At 43.2% G+C, this 16,830-nt stretch overlaps 2 protein-coding genes across 10 annotated transcripts in view; both read right to left on the reverse strand.

The window, feature by feature from the left end:
* The window catches only part of PRDM2 (PR/SET domain 2), a 116,385-nt gene that overhangs the window by 69,729 nt on the left and 29,826 nt on the right, over positions 1 to 16,830 (reverse strand). For 7 of the 9 annotated variants that reach the window (XR_009452101.1, XM_059691195.1, XM_059691204.1 and 4 more), the window contains 2 exons: positions 15,940 to 16,057; positions 14,173 to 14,276 (listed from right to left, as the gene is read on the reverse strand). Coding sequence is in view for 6 of the 9 variants with exons in the window: in XM_059691204.1 (XP_059547187.1) it covers positions 14,173 to 14,276; positions 15,940 to 16,057 (222 nt within the window). In the remaining 3 variants the exon portion in view is untranslated. Of the gene's footprint in view, positions 1 to 14,172; positions 14,277 to 15,939; positions 16,058 to 16,830 lie in introns of those variants that run through there. The other 2 variants (XM_059691196.1, XM_059691200.1) reach the window with 2 other exon arrangements.
* PDPN (podoplanin) overlaps positions 1 to 16,830 on the reverse strand; it is a 164,182-nt gene that overhangs the window by 46,670 nt on the left and 100,682 nt on the right. The gene's annotated exons all lie outside the window — the stretch shown is intronic.

Raw genomic sequence — 16,830 nt, forward strand, 5'->3', positions numbered from 1 at the left:
CTAGAGCAGGGGTGGGCAAACTTTTGACTCGAGGGCCACAAGGGTTCTTAAACTGGACTGGAGGGCCGGAACAAAAGCATGGATGGAGTGTTTGTGTGAACTAATATAAATTCAAAGTAAATATCTACACTAATAAAAGAGAAAGATGGTAATTGGCGTACGACCGCTACCCTTTTCATTGGCTAATCAGCGAGATATGCAAATTAACTTCCAGCCAAGATGGCGGCCGGCAGCCAGGCAGCTTGAAACTAACATGAGGCTTGCTTGCCTCAGTGATGGAGGAAACCAACGTTCCCCGCCTGCAGCTACAGGCCTCTGAGCCTGCAGTTTAACAAACTGTAACAAATACCGCCGATTTCAGCCAGCAGATTCGCAACATTGTATGCAAAGGCCAGAAACCTACTTTCAGCAGCAGAGGCCTAAGAGCTGGAGCCAAGCCTCAAAGCTAAAGCTGGCCCAGAATAAAAAAAAAAAGAAAGAAAGAAAAAAAGGAGCAGTTGGGAGCTTCAGTCACCCCCAGCCTGAAAACAGCCCTCAGCCCTTCACCCAGACTGGCCAGGCACCCCAGTGGGGACCCCTACCCTGAATGGTGTGTGACCAGCTGCAAACAGCCATCATCCCCTCACCCAGGCTGGCCAGGCACCCCAGTGGGGACCCCACCCTGATCCAGGACACCCTTCAGGGCAAACCAGCCGGCACCCACCCGTGCACCAGGCCTCTACCCTATATAATAAAAGGGTAATATGCCTCCCGGCACTGGGATCAGCGTGACGGGGGCAGCGCCCAAAACCCCCTGATCGCCCTGCGGCTCTGTATGTGACAGGGGGTGGGGCCACAACCTCCCTATCCACCCTGCTCTGTTCGTTGACAGGGGAAGGCGCCCCAACCCCTGATCAGCCTTGCTCTGTGCCTGATAAGGGGGAGCTCTCCAACCCGCCCCCCCTCACGGGCCCGGCTCTGTGTGTGACGGAGTAGAGCCATAACTTGACCATTGGCCCTGCCCTGAGTGTGAGAGTGGTGGTGCCCCAACCCCCTAATGGGCCACTGCTCTGTGTATGACGGGGGCAGCACCCCAACCCCCTGATTGGCCCTGCTCTGTGCGTGACAGGGTACAGAGCCCCAACCCCCCTGATGGGCCCTGCTCTGTGAGTGACAGGGGGCAGTGCCCCAACCCCCTGATTGGCCCTGCTCTGTGCGTGACAGGGGGTGGCGCCGGCAACCTCCCCATCAATCCTGCCTTGAGTGTAACAGGGGACGGTGCCCCAACCCCCCAATCGGCCCTACCCTGAGCGTGACTGAGGGTGGCATCACAACCTCCCAATCTCCCTGCTCTGTGCATGACAGGGGGTGGTGCCCCAACTCCCCAATCGGCCCTGCTCTGAGCCCGACCAGGGGCTGCACCTAGGGATTTAGGCCTGCCCTCTGCCACCCGGGAGCAGGCCTAAGCCAGCAGGTCGTTATCTCCCGAGGGGGTCCCAGACTGGGAGCGGGCACAGGCCGGCTGAGGGACCACACTCCCCCCCGAGTGCACAAATTTTTTGTGCACCGGGCCTCTAGTCCTATCTAATAAAAGAGAAACATGGTAATTGGCGTACGACCGCTACCCTTCCCATTGGCTAATCAGCAAGATATGCAAATTAACTTCCAGCCAAGATGGCAGCGGCAGCCAGGCAGCTTAAACTGAACATGAGGCTTGCTTGCTTCAGTGATGGAGGACTCCAACGTTCCCCGCCTGCTTTGCCAGCCTCTGAGCTTGCAGTTTAAACATTGTAACAAAAATAGAAGCTAAACAAAACCCCAGAAACCAGCTTTCAGACGAGCGGGGATCTCAGAGCTGGAGTTGATACAGAGTTTCAATTATAGAATCGAAACAAACCAGATACCTACTTTCAGAAGCGGAGGCCTCAGAGCTGGACCAAGCCTCAGAGCTAAAGCTGGCCCAGAATAAAATAAAGAAAAGGAAAAAGGAGCAGTTGGGAGCTTCAGTCACCCGCCAGCCTGAAAACAGCCCTCAGCCCCTCACCCAGGCTGGCCAGGCACCCCAGTGGGGACCCCCATCCTGATCCAGGACACCCTTCAGGGCAAACCAGCCAGCCCCACCCATGCACCAGGCCTCTATTCTATATAGTAAAAGGGTAATATGCCTCCCAGCACCGGGATCAGCGGAGCCACGAGGCCTCCTGGCCCCTGGAGCAGCGTGATAGGGGGCAGCGCCCAAACCCCTGTACGCCCTGCGGCTCTGTGTGTGACAGGGGGCGGGGCCACAACCTCCCTATTCACCCTGCTCTGTTCGTGACAGGGGAAGGAGCCCCAACCTCCTGATCAGCCCTGCTCTGTGCCTGATAGGGGGGAGCTCCCCAACCTCTGATCACCCTGCAGCTCTGTGTGTGACAGGGTGCGGTGCCCCAACCCCCTGATCGGCCCTGCTCTGTGTGTGACAGGGTGCGGCGCACCCCGCCCCCCCCACGGGCCCTGCTCTGTGTGTGATGGGGTAGAGCCATAACCGCCCCATCGGCCCTGCCCTGAGTGTGACAGTGGCGGCGTCCCAACCCCCTGATCGGCCCTGCTCTGTGTGTGACAGGGGGCGGTGCCCCAACTCCCCTATCGGCCCTACTCTCTGAGTGACAGAGGGGAGCGCCCCAACCCCCGGATTGGCCCTGCTCTGTGCGTGACAGGGGGTGGTGCCACAACCTCCCCATTGACCCTGCCTTGAGTGTGACAAGGGGCGGTGCCCCAACCCCCCAATCGGCCCTACCCTGAGCATGACTGAAGGTGGCATCACAACCTCCCGATCCACCCTGCTCTGTGCATGACAGGGGGCGGCGCCCCAACTCCCCAATCGGCCCTCCTCTGAGCCCGACCAGGGGCTGCACCTAGGGATTGGGCCTGACCTCTGCCACCCGGGAGCAGGCCAAAGCCAGCAGGTCGTTATCTCCCGAGAGGTCCCAGACCGCGAGAGGGCACAGGCCAGGCTGAGGGACACCCCCTTTCCCCCCGAGTGCACAGATTTTTGTGCACCGGGCCTCTAGTCATTACATAAAAGGGTACGGTCTTTTTTTTTTTTTTTTTTTTTAGTTTTATTCATTTCAAACGGGCCGAATCCGGCCTGTGAGCCGTAGTTTGCCCACGGCTGGTCTAGAGCCTTACTGCCAGGGTATGCCCCTCTTACTGGACATTAACCAGACAGGGATAATGCTACATACTTTCCATATTATCTCATTTAACCTGAGGCCACAGATTCATGTTTGTTTTTTTAACACATCAACAATGAGGATCAAAAGTTGAATAATTTTCCCAAAGTCACTCAATTAATTAGTAGTAAATATGGGTTGAACCCCAGATCTGCTTGACCTCTACTTACCCATCCCTCCTCTGACCATCCTAGCTAAAACTGCAAAGCTATCTCTCCCTATCTGCAGCCCATCCCCCCCAATTCACTTTTCTTCAAAGCAATTATGCTCTTTTAAAGTATGAGATCATCTACGTACTTATTCTACTTAGTGACTGCCTCCCTACAGCAGAGTATTAACTACAGGAGGAGAAGACATTTTAGCCTTTTCACTCCCCACAGTACCTACAATACCTTGACCAGCACTTGATAAAGAGTAGGCTCTCAATAAATGACTATGGGATGAATGATAGAATACCATTATACACAAATGTATTACTGCCATCATTTAATAAGCACCTACTATGTGATAGGAACCATGCTGGAAGGGGCTTTGCAGTTAGTTTATTTAATCACCATAAGTGCCAAGGAGAGTATTTTCACTATCCTATAAGTACCCCCAGTGAGTTTACTCAAAAAATGGCTGTTTACTAAAACACCTATTTGCACCATTCTAAAGAGAGGTTACCTATGTCATAGCAGACTCCTTTTCAAAGCTCACTTCACACTCACCCTCCGGACACACATACACACTCCTCTCCCTTTAAAATAAAGAGAAAGAGTAGCCCCCAAGTGATATATTATGGAGAGAGCGCATCATGGTGCAAAAATTAAACCTTACACACCAAAACAGTGTAAGTTGCTTCACTTTAAAATGCTTAAGAGATATTTTTGTCACGTTTGTCAGCATGACAAGATAAGGAAAATGGAGCAGTTGGTCTTTAACACTGTCAGTCTGTATTAGTTATTTTTACTTACTTGGAATTAAAGCAGCGGTTCTCAACCTGTGGATCGCGACCCCTTTGGCGGTCAAACGACCCTTTCACAGGGGTTGCCTAAGACCATCCTGCATATCAGATATTTACATGACGATTCATAACAGTAGCAACATTACAGTTATGAAGTAGCAACGAAAATAATTTTATGGTTGGGGGTCACCACATGAGGAACTGTTTTAAAGGGACAGAAGGTTGAGAACCACTGGATTAAAGTCTTGATATATCACAATGGATAGAGAAATCCCACTCACTCTCAACCCACATACTGACATGGCTACAGACATCAATGAGACACAGATGAGACCGGAAAACAGGCACCGAGTTACAGCCGGCAGCTGGAGGGGGCATCAAGAGTCTATCCATCCACCTGGGCTAACAACACAGGCTGTGCCAACTTCCTGGCTCCCAGGTCAATACTGACCTTTGCAAACAGCAAGGAATGCCACTTGAATAAATTCTTTATGTATGGTTCCTTTTGGTTCAAAATGGACTAAGGCATCTGCCAAGTCATACTTAAACTAAAATGCTTATGTTGACAGAACTTCCTTTTTTTAAAATGTGCAAACAAGTAACTCACAAAGAAATACACATGGCCAAAACCTTGTGAAGATAAAAATTAAACTTACCTAATAATAATTAAAAAAATAACTTCAAATTAAAATTTTTTCACCTATCAAACTGGTAACAATTGTTTCTTAAGGGAAAAAAACAAGATTAGAAAGTAAACATTTGCTGCAAATATAAATAGAACAACATTGATGTTTTTTTTCTCTCTCAAATAAATAAATAAATAAGCACTGCCCTAACCGGTCTGGCTCAGTGGATAGAGCGTTGGCCTGCGGACTCAAGGGTCCCGGGTTCGATACCAGTCAAGGGCATGTACCTTGGTTGGGGGCACATTCCCAGTGAGGGGTGGTGTGCGGGAGGCAGCTGATCGGTGTTTCTCTCTCATCGATGTTTCTAACTCTCTATCCCTCTCCCTTCCTCTCTGTGAAAAATCAATAAAATATATTTTTTTAAAAAATTAATTAATTAATTAATTAATTAATTAATTAAAATAAGCACTGATTTTTTTTCATCTTCTGTAAACTGACATATAAGTCACTTTTCTATTGAAAATGTTTTTAAAGGGCATTTACCCACAACTACTTAAAATATGGGTAAGTTTATATTGTTTTCTTGCTTTTGCACCTGTACGCAATAAGGTGCTTTCATTTTGCACTCAAAGAGTTGTTTATTTACTTTGTTTGGCATTACCCAATTACAGTTTTGAAAAAAAAAAAAAAAAAGCAAATATTCCCCAAACAATGCTGATCAAAGAATAAATTAGTGTCACTTTTTTAGATGGAATTTAGCAGTACTTGAGAACACACACACACACACACACACACTGAAATGTACATGCACTTTGACCAGCATATACATTTAAAGGAATTAGTCTCATGAGACACTGGGTCAATCATACCAGGATGCATGTACACAGATGTGCATAGCAGTGGGGTTTATTGTAGACTTGTTTCAAATTCACTCCTGGATGGAAATCTCTATGGATTCGGACAGTATGATAATACACGCACATAGCAGAATACTAAGTAAATGTTAAAAAGTGCTACTGCATAAATGATTAATTACGTGGAAACTTTTACTTTCTGTAACATATTTCTGTATTCTTTAAGAATTTTTTCCAATAAGCACACTTGTTTCTGTAATTAGAAGAAAACAAAGATAACCAGAAGTTGTGGAAATATATTATTGGTATAAAAGATAATCACAATACATTGATGATTAAATAAAGCCATTTACAGAAAGTATGGCTTATATAATACCATTTTGTTTTAGACATATGACTATATGAAGAAAAAAATAATCTGAAACTATGTAAGTATAAATGTTAATAAAGTATGGTTTTCTCTGAGAAGTAGAGTTGCCGTATTTTTTTTTTCTGCTGCTTATCTAAATTTTCTACCTTTTCTCCACTGATTTAGTATAACTCTTAAGCAAACAAAGGAAGTGGGTGGGGAGAGCAAGTTAGTCTTTTGAATGAAAACCTAAGTTTGAATGAAGGCTGCCAAGGTCTGCTCAATGCTAAGCTAAAATATTCCTCTTCCTACTCCTCCCAACATCTTCACACATACACATTTAAAAACAATAATGTAGCTTTCTCATTTGTCTTGAGAGTCAACCTTATAAGAACTGCAATAAAAAATGTGTTTATATACAATCCTATCTCGGTCAAACTTTGTTTTTCAAACAATTACTTTCAGTAGCGGGCACACAGAACCTAATCACTAAAATGGGACAGAATTTTTAAAATGTAAACTACACATTACTGGACTGCACAAGGGCCATAACACCTTCTAGGATAGTGGAAAGAAAGCAGAGAACCAACTACCATCCCTTCTCAAAGACAATGCCAAGGCAGGTGAAACTTCCACCCTAGCTCAAACTCAACAAATAATATGTAGCAAGTCTATTTCCACATTTTTATGACAAATTCAAAATTTAGTACACACTCCAATTTGTAACATTTTATGTTACAAAAAAAAAAAATCTTATTCAATTAATGCAAAGTACCATAAACTGCCTAGGAGGTCCTTACCTACTCTCAATTTGCAATAACCACCCCAGGAGTTAACACAGGGCAATTATGACACCTCTTCATACCTATAGTCTCCTGCTGAGATAAACCTTTTATTCACTAAAACCAGCCCCCGCCCCCCCTCCCCTCCCGAGTTAGAGTCTACAGATTCCCCGCCCACTACGGCTCTAACACATTAGAGATGGAGATGGGCCTTCTCCTGGCGTCCCAGCTCCATTCCAGTGGCTCTAGTTTGTCATAACTGTCTAAGGCTCCTTTTCATCTTTATTTCTCTGGGGATCTAGCTTGTGAATCCAACACTATGATCTACACACCACTTCCCCCTTTCCCTATCTGTTCCTGGAAGACAGACAATACCTAATTATATTTCCATTTGTTAAACTGTCAAAAGGACTCAAGGGGAGACAGGATGTCTACTTCTCCACTAGCCCAACTTGCATAGCATTTCCCACCAATGCGTTTGCATGAGTAAATAACTCAGAGAGCTTTCAAGTCATTTCCAGGATCCACCCTCCACTCCAGTTTGTTTCAAAATACTGCGCATACCTTCTGACATTAGAAGAGAAAGAAATTCTAAGCAAAAATGAATATTGATAATTTTTTAAAAAGTACTCAACTACAAAAAAATGTTTTTATACTCTATATGATCATTCAAGTGTTCATCTTTGATATTCAGCTTCCACTAATATTTATTGAACCAGAAACATCTATATCAAGTAATTTCCTATACACCATCTAATTTGTAGCCAAACAATTCCATGAGGAGCTTGTTATCCTCATTTAAAAGTGGCAATAAAGAAAAAAAATTTCTTTAAAAAATTACATAAGTCTCATTATAGATATAATTTCTCTTTCAATTTTAGTTGAAATACAATTATACTTCTTCCCTCCATCCTCCTGACTCAAAATTTGTGACCTGAATGAATAATGCAAACAGAAGCAGTGAAGTATCAGCTTTCATTTATAACAATGTGAGAAAACATTGTTTAAAAGATTAATATTGGGTTTTAAAAAGCTAAGAAGAAATATGCACTCATGATCAACACTAATAAAAGAGAAAAATGGTAGTTGGCGTACGAGCTACCCTTTTCATTGGCTAATCAGGGCTATATGCAAATTAACTGCCAACTAAGATTGGCAGTTAACTGCCAAGAAGATGGCGGTTAATCTGCATATGTAGGCACAATGCAGGGAGGCCAAAGGGAAAGCAGGAAGAAGCCCCCTGCCACTGACAGTGATCAGAAACCCAGGGGGGAGCTAAGAGCTGGGGGGCAGGGAAAAGGCGGCCCTGGAGCCGCCTTTTCCCTGCCCCCCAGCCATGATCGGAGAATCAGGTGCCTTTTCCGCCCTGGCCAGTGATAGCAGGAAGTAGGGGTGGAGCCAGCGATGGGAGTTGGGCACGGTTGAAGCTGGCAGTCCCAGGAGCTAGGGGTCCCTTGCCTGGGCCTAAAGCGAAGCCCACGATCATGGGGCCGCTGCAGCTGCGGGTCCCCGCTGCCCGGGCCGGACGCCTCAGCCAGAGGCGTCAGGCCTGGGCAAGGGGCCGATCCTGCGATTGGAGGGTGATGGGGGTCAATGCCTGAGGGCTCCCAGTTTGTGAGAGGGGGCAGGCTGGGCTGAGGGACACCCCCCCCACACACACACCCAGTGCACGAATTTCGTGCACCGGGCCCCTAGTATTTATATAAATTAGCATAATCCTTCTAGAGGTCTGTTAAAGAAAATTTATCAAAGATTGCCCTAGCTGGTTTTGCTCAGTGTATAGAGCGTCAGCCTGTGGACTGAAGGGTCCCAGGTTTAATTCCTGGTCAGGGCACATGCCCAGGTTGCAGGCTCAATCCCCAGTAGGGGGAGTACAGGAGGCAGCCGATCAATGATTCTCTCTCATCATTGATGTTTCTATCTCTCTCTCCCTCTCCCTTCCTCTCTGAAATCAATAAAAACAAAATAAAAAAATTATCAAAGATTAAAATGTACAAAGTAGCTTTTGACTTAACAATTATACTTCTAGGAATTTATCTTAAGAAGATAACCAGACAAATCAGCAAATACGTATACAGAGTGAGTTCCATATTTAAAGAATTGTTAATATCATGAAAAAATTAAAACTATTTAAATGTCCAACTGGTTAAACAGTGGAAGATATAGTAGAATTCTAAGCAGCGTAAGAAATAATGATGTAGCTCTGTCAGTGTGGCTCAGCGGTAGAGCATCGGACCAGGAACCAAAGGTCACCTGATTTGATTCGAGCCCCAGTTGTGGGCTCGATCCCTAGTAGGGGGAGTGCAGGAGGCAACTATTGATGATGTTTCTCTATCATCAATGTTTCTATCTCTCTCCCTTCCTCTCTCTCTCTCTAAAAAAAATCAATAAAAACATTTTTAAAAAGGAAAGAAACAATGATATAAATAATATTTGACAGATATATCCATAACATATTGAAAGAAAAAGGCACATTACAAAACTACATATACTGTCTGATGTCAATTGCATGAAGCATCTGTTTCTATACCCGTGTATGTGAGAGACAGAAAAAAACAAAAGGCAGAGAAATCGTTAAAAGAATGTCTACCAACATGTTCACAGATGACTTTTACTTTCCTGTCTATAGTTTTCTATATTATTTATGTGATTTTGCACTGAGTGTGTACAACCTTCGTAAGTTAAAACAAAACAAAACATTAGAGTGAACACCAAGAATGGACCATACTGTAAAACATGGACTTGAAGTGATAATGATGTGTCAATGCAGGTTCATCGATTGTAACAAATGTACCACTCGGGTACAGGATGTTGACAGTGGGGGAGGCTGTGTACAGGGGCAGGGCAGAGCCACAGGGCGGGGAGTTTATAAAGAAACTGTACTTTCTGCTCAATTTTGCTGTGAACCTAAAAGTGCTCTAAAAGTCTATTTTTTTTAAAAAGACATTAAAGCAATTCAAAAGTTGTGTTCATCAGAAGCAATTTGAGCCCCATGGAAGTGAATTGAAAGGTTTTCATCAGAAGCTGTTTTAGAATCCTGCAGACTGCTCAGTGGGTGTGGGATGGTCAGGGGAAGCATTCATTACATGTAGGCCAGCATTTCACCTGGCTAGCAGTTCCCCTCCAGAAACTGATCAAAGAATGTTCTCCTCTTTGGAGAACCTGTTTTGTGCATTCACCCTGAGGATACTCTACTGTTTTCTGCTGTTATGTCTGATTTAATAGAATGTTTCCAGTGAAAGCTTAGATAGATAAGCTTAAGACTGTGATAGATAACCAAGGGCTCAAGAAAAGCAATTTAACACTGTCTTTGATTAGCTTTAAAATGGAGTTCTAGTGGGGGCAAAAGACCAGGCTGCTAAAAGATAAGCTGTTCGTAAGGGGCTTTAACTGAAGAACAAATGCCAAGATGAGACTTTAATGATAAGCAATTTCTGTTACATTAATAAGAGGAGCACTGATGCAAGTCAGGGGATAACACGAAGGTTGGAATAAATTAATGGAGAAATTCTAAATTTTACCTGGGTTCTTATTTTCTTCTTTATACGAAACTAGTGGCCCAATGCACAAATTCACGCACATTGAAAGGAAATTAATTAGAAGAAATATTTTAATATCACTATTCGCCCTTTCTCTATAATAGAAGTGTCAACCAAATTCACAATGAACAATGGCAGATGGAAACACACGCATGCGATTGGCGCCAGCAAGACCTTTATATGTATCGTGCATGCGTGAGTCAACTTAGCCTTTTATAGATATAGAATAAACTTGCTTAATTAGACCTGCTTTCTGATTTAGCTAAACTTTTTCCAGCCCAGTGAAGCACCTCAACTTCTCTTTCAGGTAATTGTCAGCAACACAGCAGTAAATACCAACATGAAGCAGATTATTATTTTAGATCAGGATAGAGAAAAATGGGTAAAATACTTAACTGCAGCAGTCTGACTATATTCTGTGCAATGAGAAAAACTGAAGTCATTCTCAAGGCCACCATTTCTTACTTCTTTTCAGTTGGGTCAAGTTTCTAAGCTTTCTAAATCTCTGTTTTCCAGCTAATGAAAAAAAAATAGGATTCCACCAAGTGTCCTATCTACCTACTCCAGGACTTCTGTGAGGATCAAATGAGATGAGGCATGGGAAAACGCTTCACAGACATTTGCTTAAAGTGTAAAATGTTTCCACCTGGGTATAAAGCAAGTCAGGTTCCTGGGCTGAAGAAACTGCAAGGAGGCTAGTTGTGGCTAGGAGAGGAAGCCAGGTATTGCTACGTGATGTCATTACCCAGACTGTCGGACACTTAGCATATTAGCCTTTTATATCTATACTAGAGGCCTGGTGCACGAAATTCGTGCACAGGCATGGTCACTAGGCCTGGCCGGTGATCGAAGTGCGAGTGTCTGGCATGGAAGGGCAGGTCCTAGCTGACCTCTGAGCCCTGGGCAGCACCTGGGCCCCCAGGACCCCACGCACCTCCTCCGCCAGAGTCATGGTGCCTGAGTCCCCACATGGAGATGTGGTGAGTGCAGTCAGACACCACGGGCTGGGGCACAGTGTGGGCCTTTGACCACCCAGCGGTGCCGCACGGAAGCCAGGAGGCCAGTGCGCTCTCTCCCGGCCAGCCTCGCAGACTGGCTTCTGTGTGAACCCGTGGGGAGCCCGACTAGCCTCTGTGGTACCAGCAGAGAGGTGACGCAGATGCGGGGCAGGCTCCTTGAGAGCGCCTGGCACCTGAACACAGGGGCTTCCCCAGTGCGGGAGCCCTGGCGTCCTGGGGATGGTAGCAGGGAGAGTTAGAGCGAGCTCAGCAGACACCCCACATTCTCACCGCACCTCTGTCCCCGTCACCCCCGCCCCCAGGTAGCCAGTGAGAGGTCGCAGCGCGTCGCCAACACCCGCCATGTTCCGCGCCACCCCCTGGTGGTCAGCACATGTCATAGTGAGCAGTTGAACTCCCCGTTGAGGGGACAATTTGCATATTAGCCTTTTATAAAAGGCTAATATGCAAATTGTCCCCTTGAGAGTTTGACCAAGAGTTTGATCGCTCGTTATAATGTGCGATGACCACCAGGGGGCAGCGTGGAATGAAGGAAGGCCCCGGCCAGCAGCCAGAAGGCTCCAATTGGCCCTGATCGCCAGCCAGGTTTAGGGACCCTACTCGTGCATGAATTTTATGCACCGGGCCTATAGTATGTAGATAATTTATGCTCCCTGTACTTTGCCAAATGCTACTTCTTCATATATATGTCATATATATCTACTTTTAATAGACCAAAGGCTTAAGGGTTTCTGTATGGAATATATACCCTGTTGTTGGAACTATGTGAATGATATCCAGATTTTTTAATTTAATTCATTGGGGTGATATTGATTAATAAAAATTATATAGGTTTCAGGTGTACATTGTATTGTGTGTTCACCACTCTAAGTCAAGTCTCCTTCCATCAACATTTATCTTACTATAACTTCCTTTCCCTCTGGTAATCACCATACTGTTGTCTGCGTCTAGAGATTTGTTTTGTTTGTTTGTTTGTTTAATCCCTTCACCTTTTCCACCCAGCCCTGAAACCCCTACTCCAGATTGTTGTTGTTTTTTAACTGGAGGAAGGAAAAGCCAGCCCTGACAAAAACTAAATCTTTATACCTGACCCACAAGAACTGGCAATGTCATAAGGGTTCACAAACTGTGGTGGTACGTAAGCAGAAGTATCTTAAGCTAACAAGAGAATATTAATAGTAGAAATTGAATCCCTATTATGCCATGGCTCCAAATCACAATTTTCACCAAGCTACTATGAATTCATACTATGCAGAAATTTCAATATAAATGAAGTTTAATGGAGAAAAGGCACCATTAATAATTTATACAATATGCCCAACAATATCAAACTGCTATGTTGGATAAAATAGGTACCATAAACTTGGGTTTAATATCAGTGGCATTTGTACAAGCTTAGCATTCTATACCCAGAAGTAAAGCACACATTTCCTGGGTCCCTGAGATTATCTTCACTCAGGTGAGCACTAACCCAGAAGAGCATATTTGTTAGTTTCCCTTGGGAAACTTGTAAAATTAAAAATGCGGTTTGGAGCATAATTTTGTAGTCAAGATACCTGTGACCACTTAGGGTAATAGCATATTTTGACTGGGCAGTTTTTCTACAAATATAGCACTCTCTTACCTCAAAAGTGGTGAAATAGCAAATGTAATTATCCTCAAGGTAAGTCCTCATTCCTAAAGCCCCTTGGGTTAACTGCCATTAGATTTATTATAAGGGATTCACAACAAAGAACTCAAAATTATTGGGAGAAGTCATCGGAATTTCAAGTTAAGAAACACTGTTTATAACATTGAGAAGAACCGCAATATACTTCAAACATACAAATGCCACAGAACTTCTTGATGTAAAGTATCCAGACACTTCCTATGCATATTTTATTTTTAGGCTTGTGCATGTTTACATGTGAAACAGATGTGACTCAATTTAAGACAATCTGGTTGGAATGCTTTTCCTCACAACCAAAAAACTCCACTTACTTTCAAAAGGAGTCAGACCACTCAGTTCCTGTAAGAACATGAGGAGTTTCCAGAGGGTACCTCATCTGAACTAAATTCCACACAACTGGTGAATTCGCATGCAACTCTCCAAGAAACAATTAACAACATATTTTGTCTTCACAGCTACCTTAATGAGATATTTTCTATTCTCTTCATTTTAAAATTGAGGGTTTTAGCCAGAGTCACAAAGCTAACAGTAGGATATGAACCAATGAAACCTTTTTAATTGCCTCAGTGTTCGTAGATGTGGACTCTAGCTCTGCATCGACACCATTCTCAACATCTGGGCCCCACAGGAAGGAGGAGCTCATGTCTGCTCTGAACCGCTTCACCTCTGTAAGGAGGGTGCTAATGTTCTGCTCTTCCAAGATTGTTGGGAGAACATGAAATAAACCGAATAAAAGGCTTTTGAAAAGTTCAAAGCACAATATAAATGTGCCATGTGCTAAATATATTCAACTCTGAACATTCCAGCAACACAGACGATTTTCTAAAATACAGAGGACCCGAACCGTGTTTTATTTGCGGCCACCTTGGGGTGTCTTTTATGGTGTCTATCTGGAAGCCTGTAAAGTGACAGACGAAAGTCTTGGCTGCAGAGCAAAAGCCCTGAACAGGGGATATAAAGAGTGGATTTGACAAGTACTGTTGAGGATGGCCAAGCAGTCTCAAAATACAAATGTAAACAGCAGTCTGCATCCATGGAAACACATTTTGTACTTAATAAAAATATTCTTGATTTTTAAAGAACACATTAAAATGGTGGTTTTAATTTCTGAATGTCAGATCCTAAGAGAATAGATTTTGTTTAAATGTATAGAACTCTGATAGACAAAAAAAAACCAAACACAAAATTCTTCCTTACCTCCCACATGTACACATTATTTTTAACCTGAGATCTTTTTTTCTTATCACCAACAAATGGTCCAAACTTTTTGCCTTTTAAAATTGGTTTAGTGGCCCAGACACCTAGAAAAGAAAACCAGTATTTTTATAATGTATGTGGTTACTTTAAAGACTGAAGCACTAGTGTGCTCTCTCTTTCTCTCTAGAGCACACCTGTGCCTTCCCCCATCCCCTTCTTTTCCTTAGGCCCGTATCTGTCGCTTTCTTTCTCTTAAGTTCCAAGGGCCCTTCTTTTGCTTCTGTAACTTGTTTCCTGAGTCCACGCAGCCCAGCTGGCTCACTTCTTCTGCCTCTGTGACTTTTTTTTCTAAAAGGCTAAATAAACGTCTTGTACTCAAGTTCTTGGCTCTGAATTCTGTCTTTGCCAAACTCAAGAACCAAGGTCTAACAGTGTCGCTATCATCTGGAGCCGTGACTCAGATTGTCTTGGTGTGGAAAGAAAAAAAAATAGATTGAAGCACTAAAATCAATTCAGTTTCACAAAATAGTTAAAAGGCTACAGCCTAAAAGCAAGATGTTAAATCAACGAAGATCAGGTGAAAGCAAATTAAGTTAAGTCTTCAACAGTGATTTTTATTTTTCTTCTTTATATTCTATATTTTCCAAATAGCCTCTAAAAAACCTATTTTGTTTTAGAATAAAAAAGAATGTTTTATATATTTGCTTGTTTTTAATTTTTACACGTAAAATTAGCTGCACAGTACAATCACGAATACTTGGAGAATAGCACAATTAAAGAGAAAAATACTGGAATATAGTCAAACTACAAATAATTTTTAAACTCTTCTTTCTATTTTTCTACAGACTTCAATGATCTCCAATGAACATGAGTTGCTTTTATAAAGGGTTAGAAATATAGGTTTTTTAATAAATATTTTTAAAGTTTGTTTGTTCAAAATGAAAAATCCTCTCCTCACTGTTTCCTAAAATCCTAGCTACAGGGACAACTCACTTTGCGGAGTTTCAAACAGCCAAGAAGTATGCTGTTCTGTGGTGTTCTTAAGGTGTTTCTATTTCCTCTGAACTGGCCATAAGGCAAACAGACAGATGAAGCAGCAGCGGCTAAAATGGCAGGAGGCCACCCGGAGTCAAGGGAACCGGTGCCCAGCAGTGGCTCTCGCTGACAACAGGTTCCCTCATCTTCTGGCCTCAGTTTCCTCACATACAGGATGGTGGCAACTCAGCCAGTCCTGTTCAGCTAGGATGTACGAATCCCACTTTTCTGTAAGTCTACTATGAATCCTGTTTGATAACAGCTAATAATAAATTAGTGGAGCTATAAAATCGAACACTTTCATGTGAATGATACAATTTAAATGCTCAAGTTACTGAATAGATTCCAATGAGGATTAGAAAAAGCATTTATTAAAAATTTATTCACACATATATATATACATAAATTATAATATCAAAAGCACATCTTTAAAAAAAAAAACCACAGGATATAAACATGATATATTCCAAGACTGTACTTTGACTAAATTTTTATCATTTACTTCCTTTGCCTTAAGACCAAAGATTAAAACATAAAAATAAGATCAAACACACAAGATCTATGTCCACCCTGGATTCGTGACTGGAAACTGCATAAACACCACCTAATCTTCTAAGTCAGAGTATAAATCTGCTGCTTTTATGGGGAGCGCCCTACCTTAAATGCCCCAAGGGAAGTCTGCCTGCAGCCTGCAATCCCTTTCCCTGCTCCTTCTCGGACCCTAGTACTCACCAATCCGAGCCTTGTCAACAGCCGATGGGAAAAGCCTCACTTCCTCAGGAAGTCCTCGGAGCACATGTTCGGGTACCTCGGCCAGGGTCTCAGCGGTTGCCACAGGCTCAGTAGTGTTCTGCAAGTCAAGAAACAGAAGGATCATAGCAAAAGGAAGAAATCCCAGTTAGCATTTTGTTTTTTTCTGGTCCAGTAAGCAAATATGCAAACATGTAACTGAAAGCTAAACCTGGCAAACCAAGCCCAAGCCCAAGCCCATGATGTCAAGCATTTCAGAGTTGCTTTGATGTCTGTTTGTGAGTCTCCAAAGGAAACCACTGACCTTCAAGCATGTCTGTGTTAATCTGTTTTGTTCCAGCCACCCACAGCCATTTTCAAAATATGTAATCTCTGGTACCATATTGCTTTAAACTCCCAGAGAATCTGGCAGCTTAAGCTTACACTTTAAATCAAAGGCTACCATCAGCATTTTAGAACATTTAAAAACTCACAATCAACACTCCTTATTAAGTGAATGCCTTCAGCACATACTGTAAAGGCCACAATGGCCAGCTGGACCCCACTTGATCCATGCTTTAATCTCCAACACCAATACCCCTGGCAGAGCCTTGACTATTCCAACCAAGAACACTATAACTTACTCTGGACCTTCATGGGAAGTACAACTTTCCAGGAAACAGTAATTCACCACCATCTACCAAGTCATTAAATAGCAAAGTCACCACAATATCATACAGTCTCTAAGAAAGACATTTTTATACTAACCAAAGTATATGTTCAAATTCACTGTAATCTTAAGAAATAAGATTACTATTAAATATGTATAAAAAGGGATGAAAAGGGGAGATTTAAGTCAACTGGTAAAACATGACTGTTATTTTACAAATAACT

Source organism: Myotis daubentonii, chromosome 3 (genome assembly GCF_963259705.1).
Source record: "Myotis daubentonii chromosome 3, mMyoDau2.1, whole genome shotgun sequence".
NCBI classification, from domain to species: Eukaryota; Metazoa; Chordata; class Mammalia; order Chiroptera; family Vespertilionidae; genus Myotis; species Myotis daubentonii.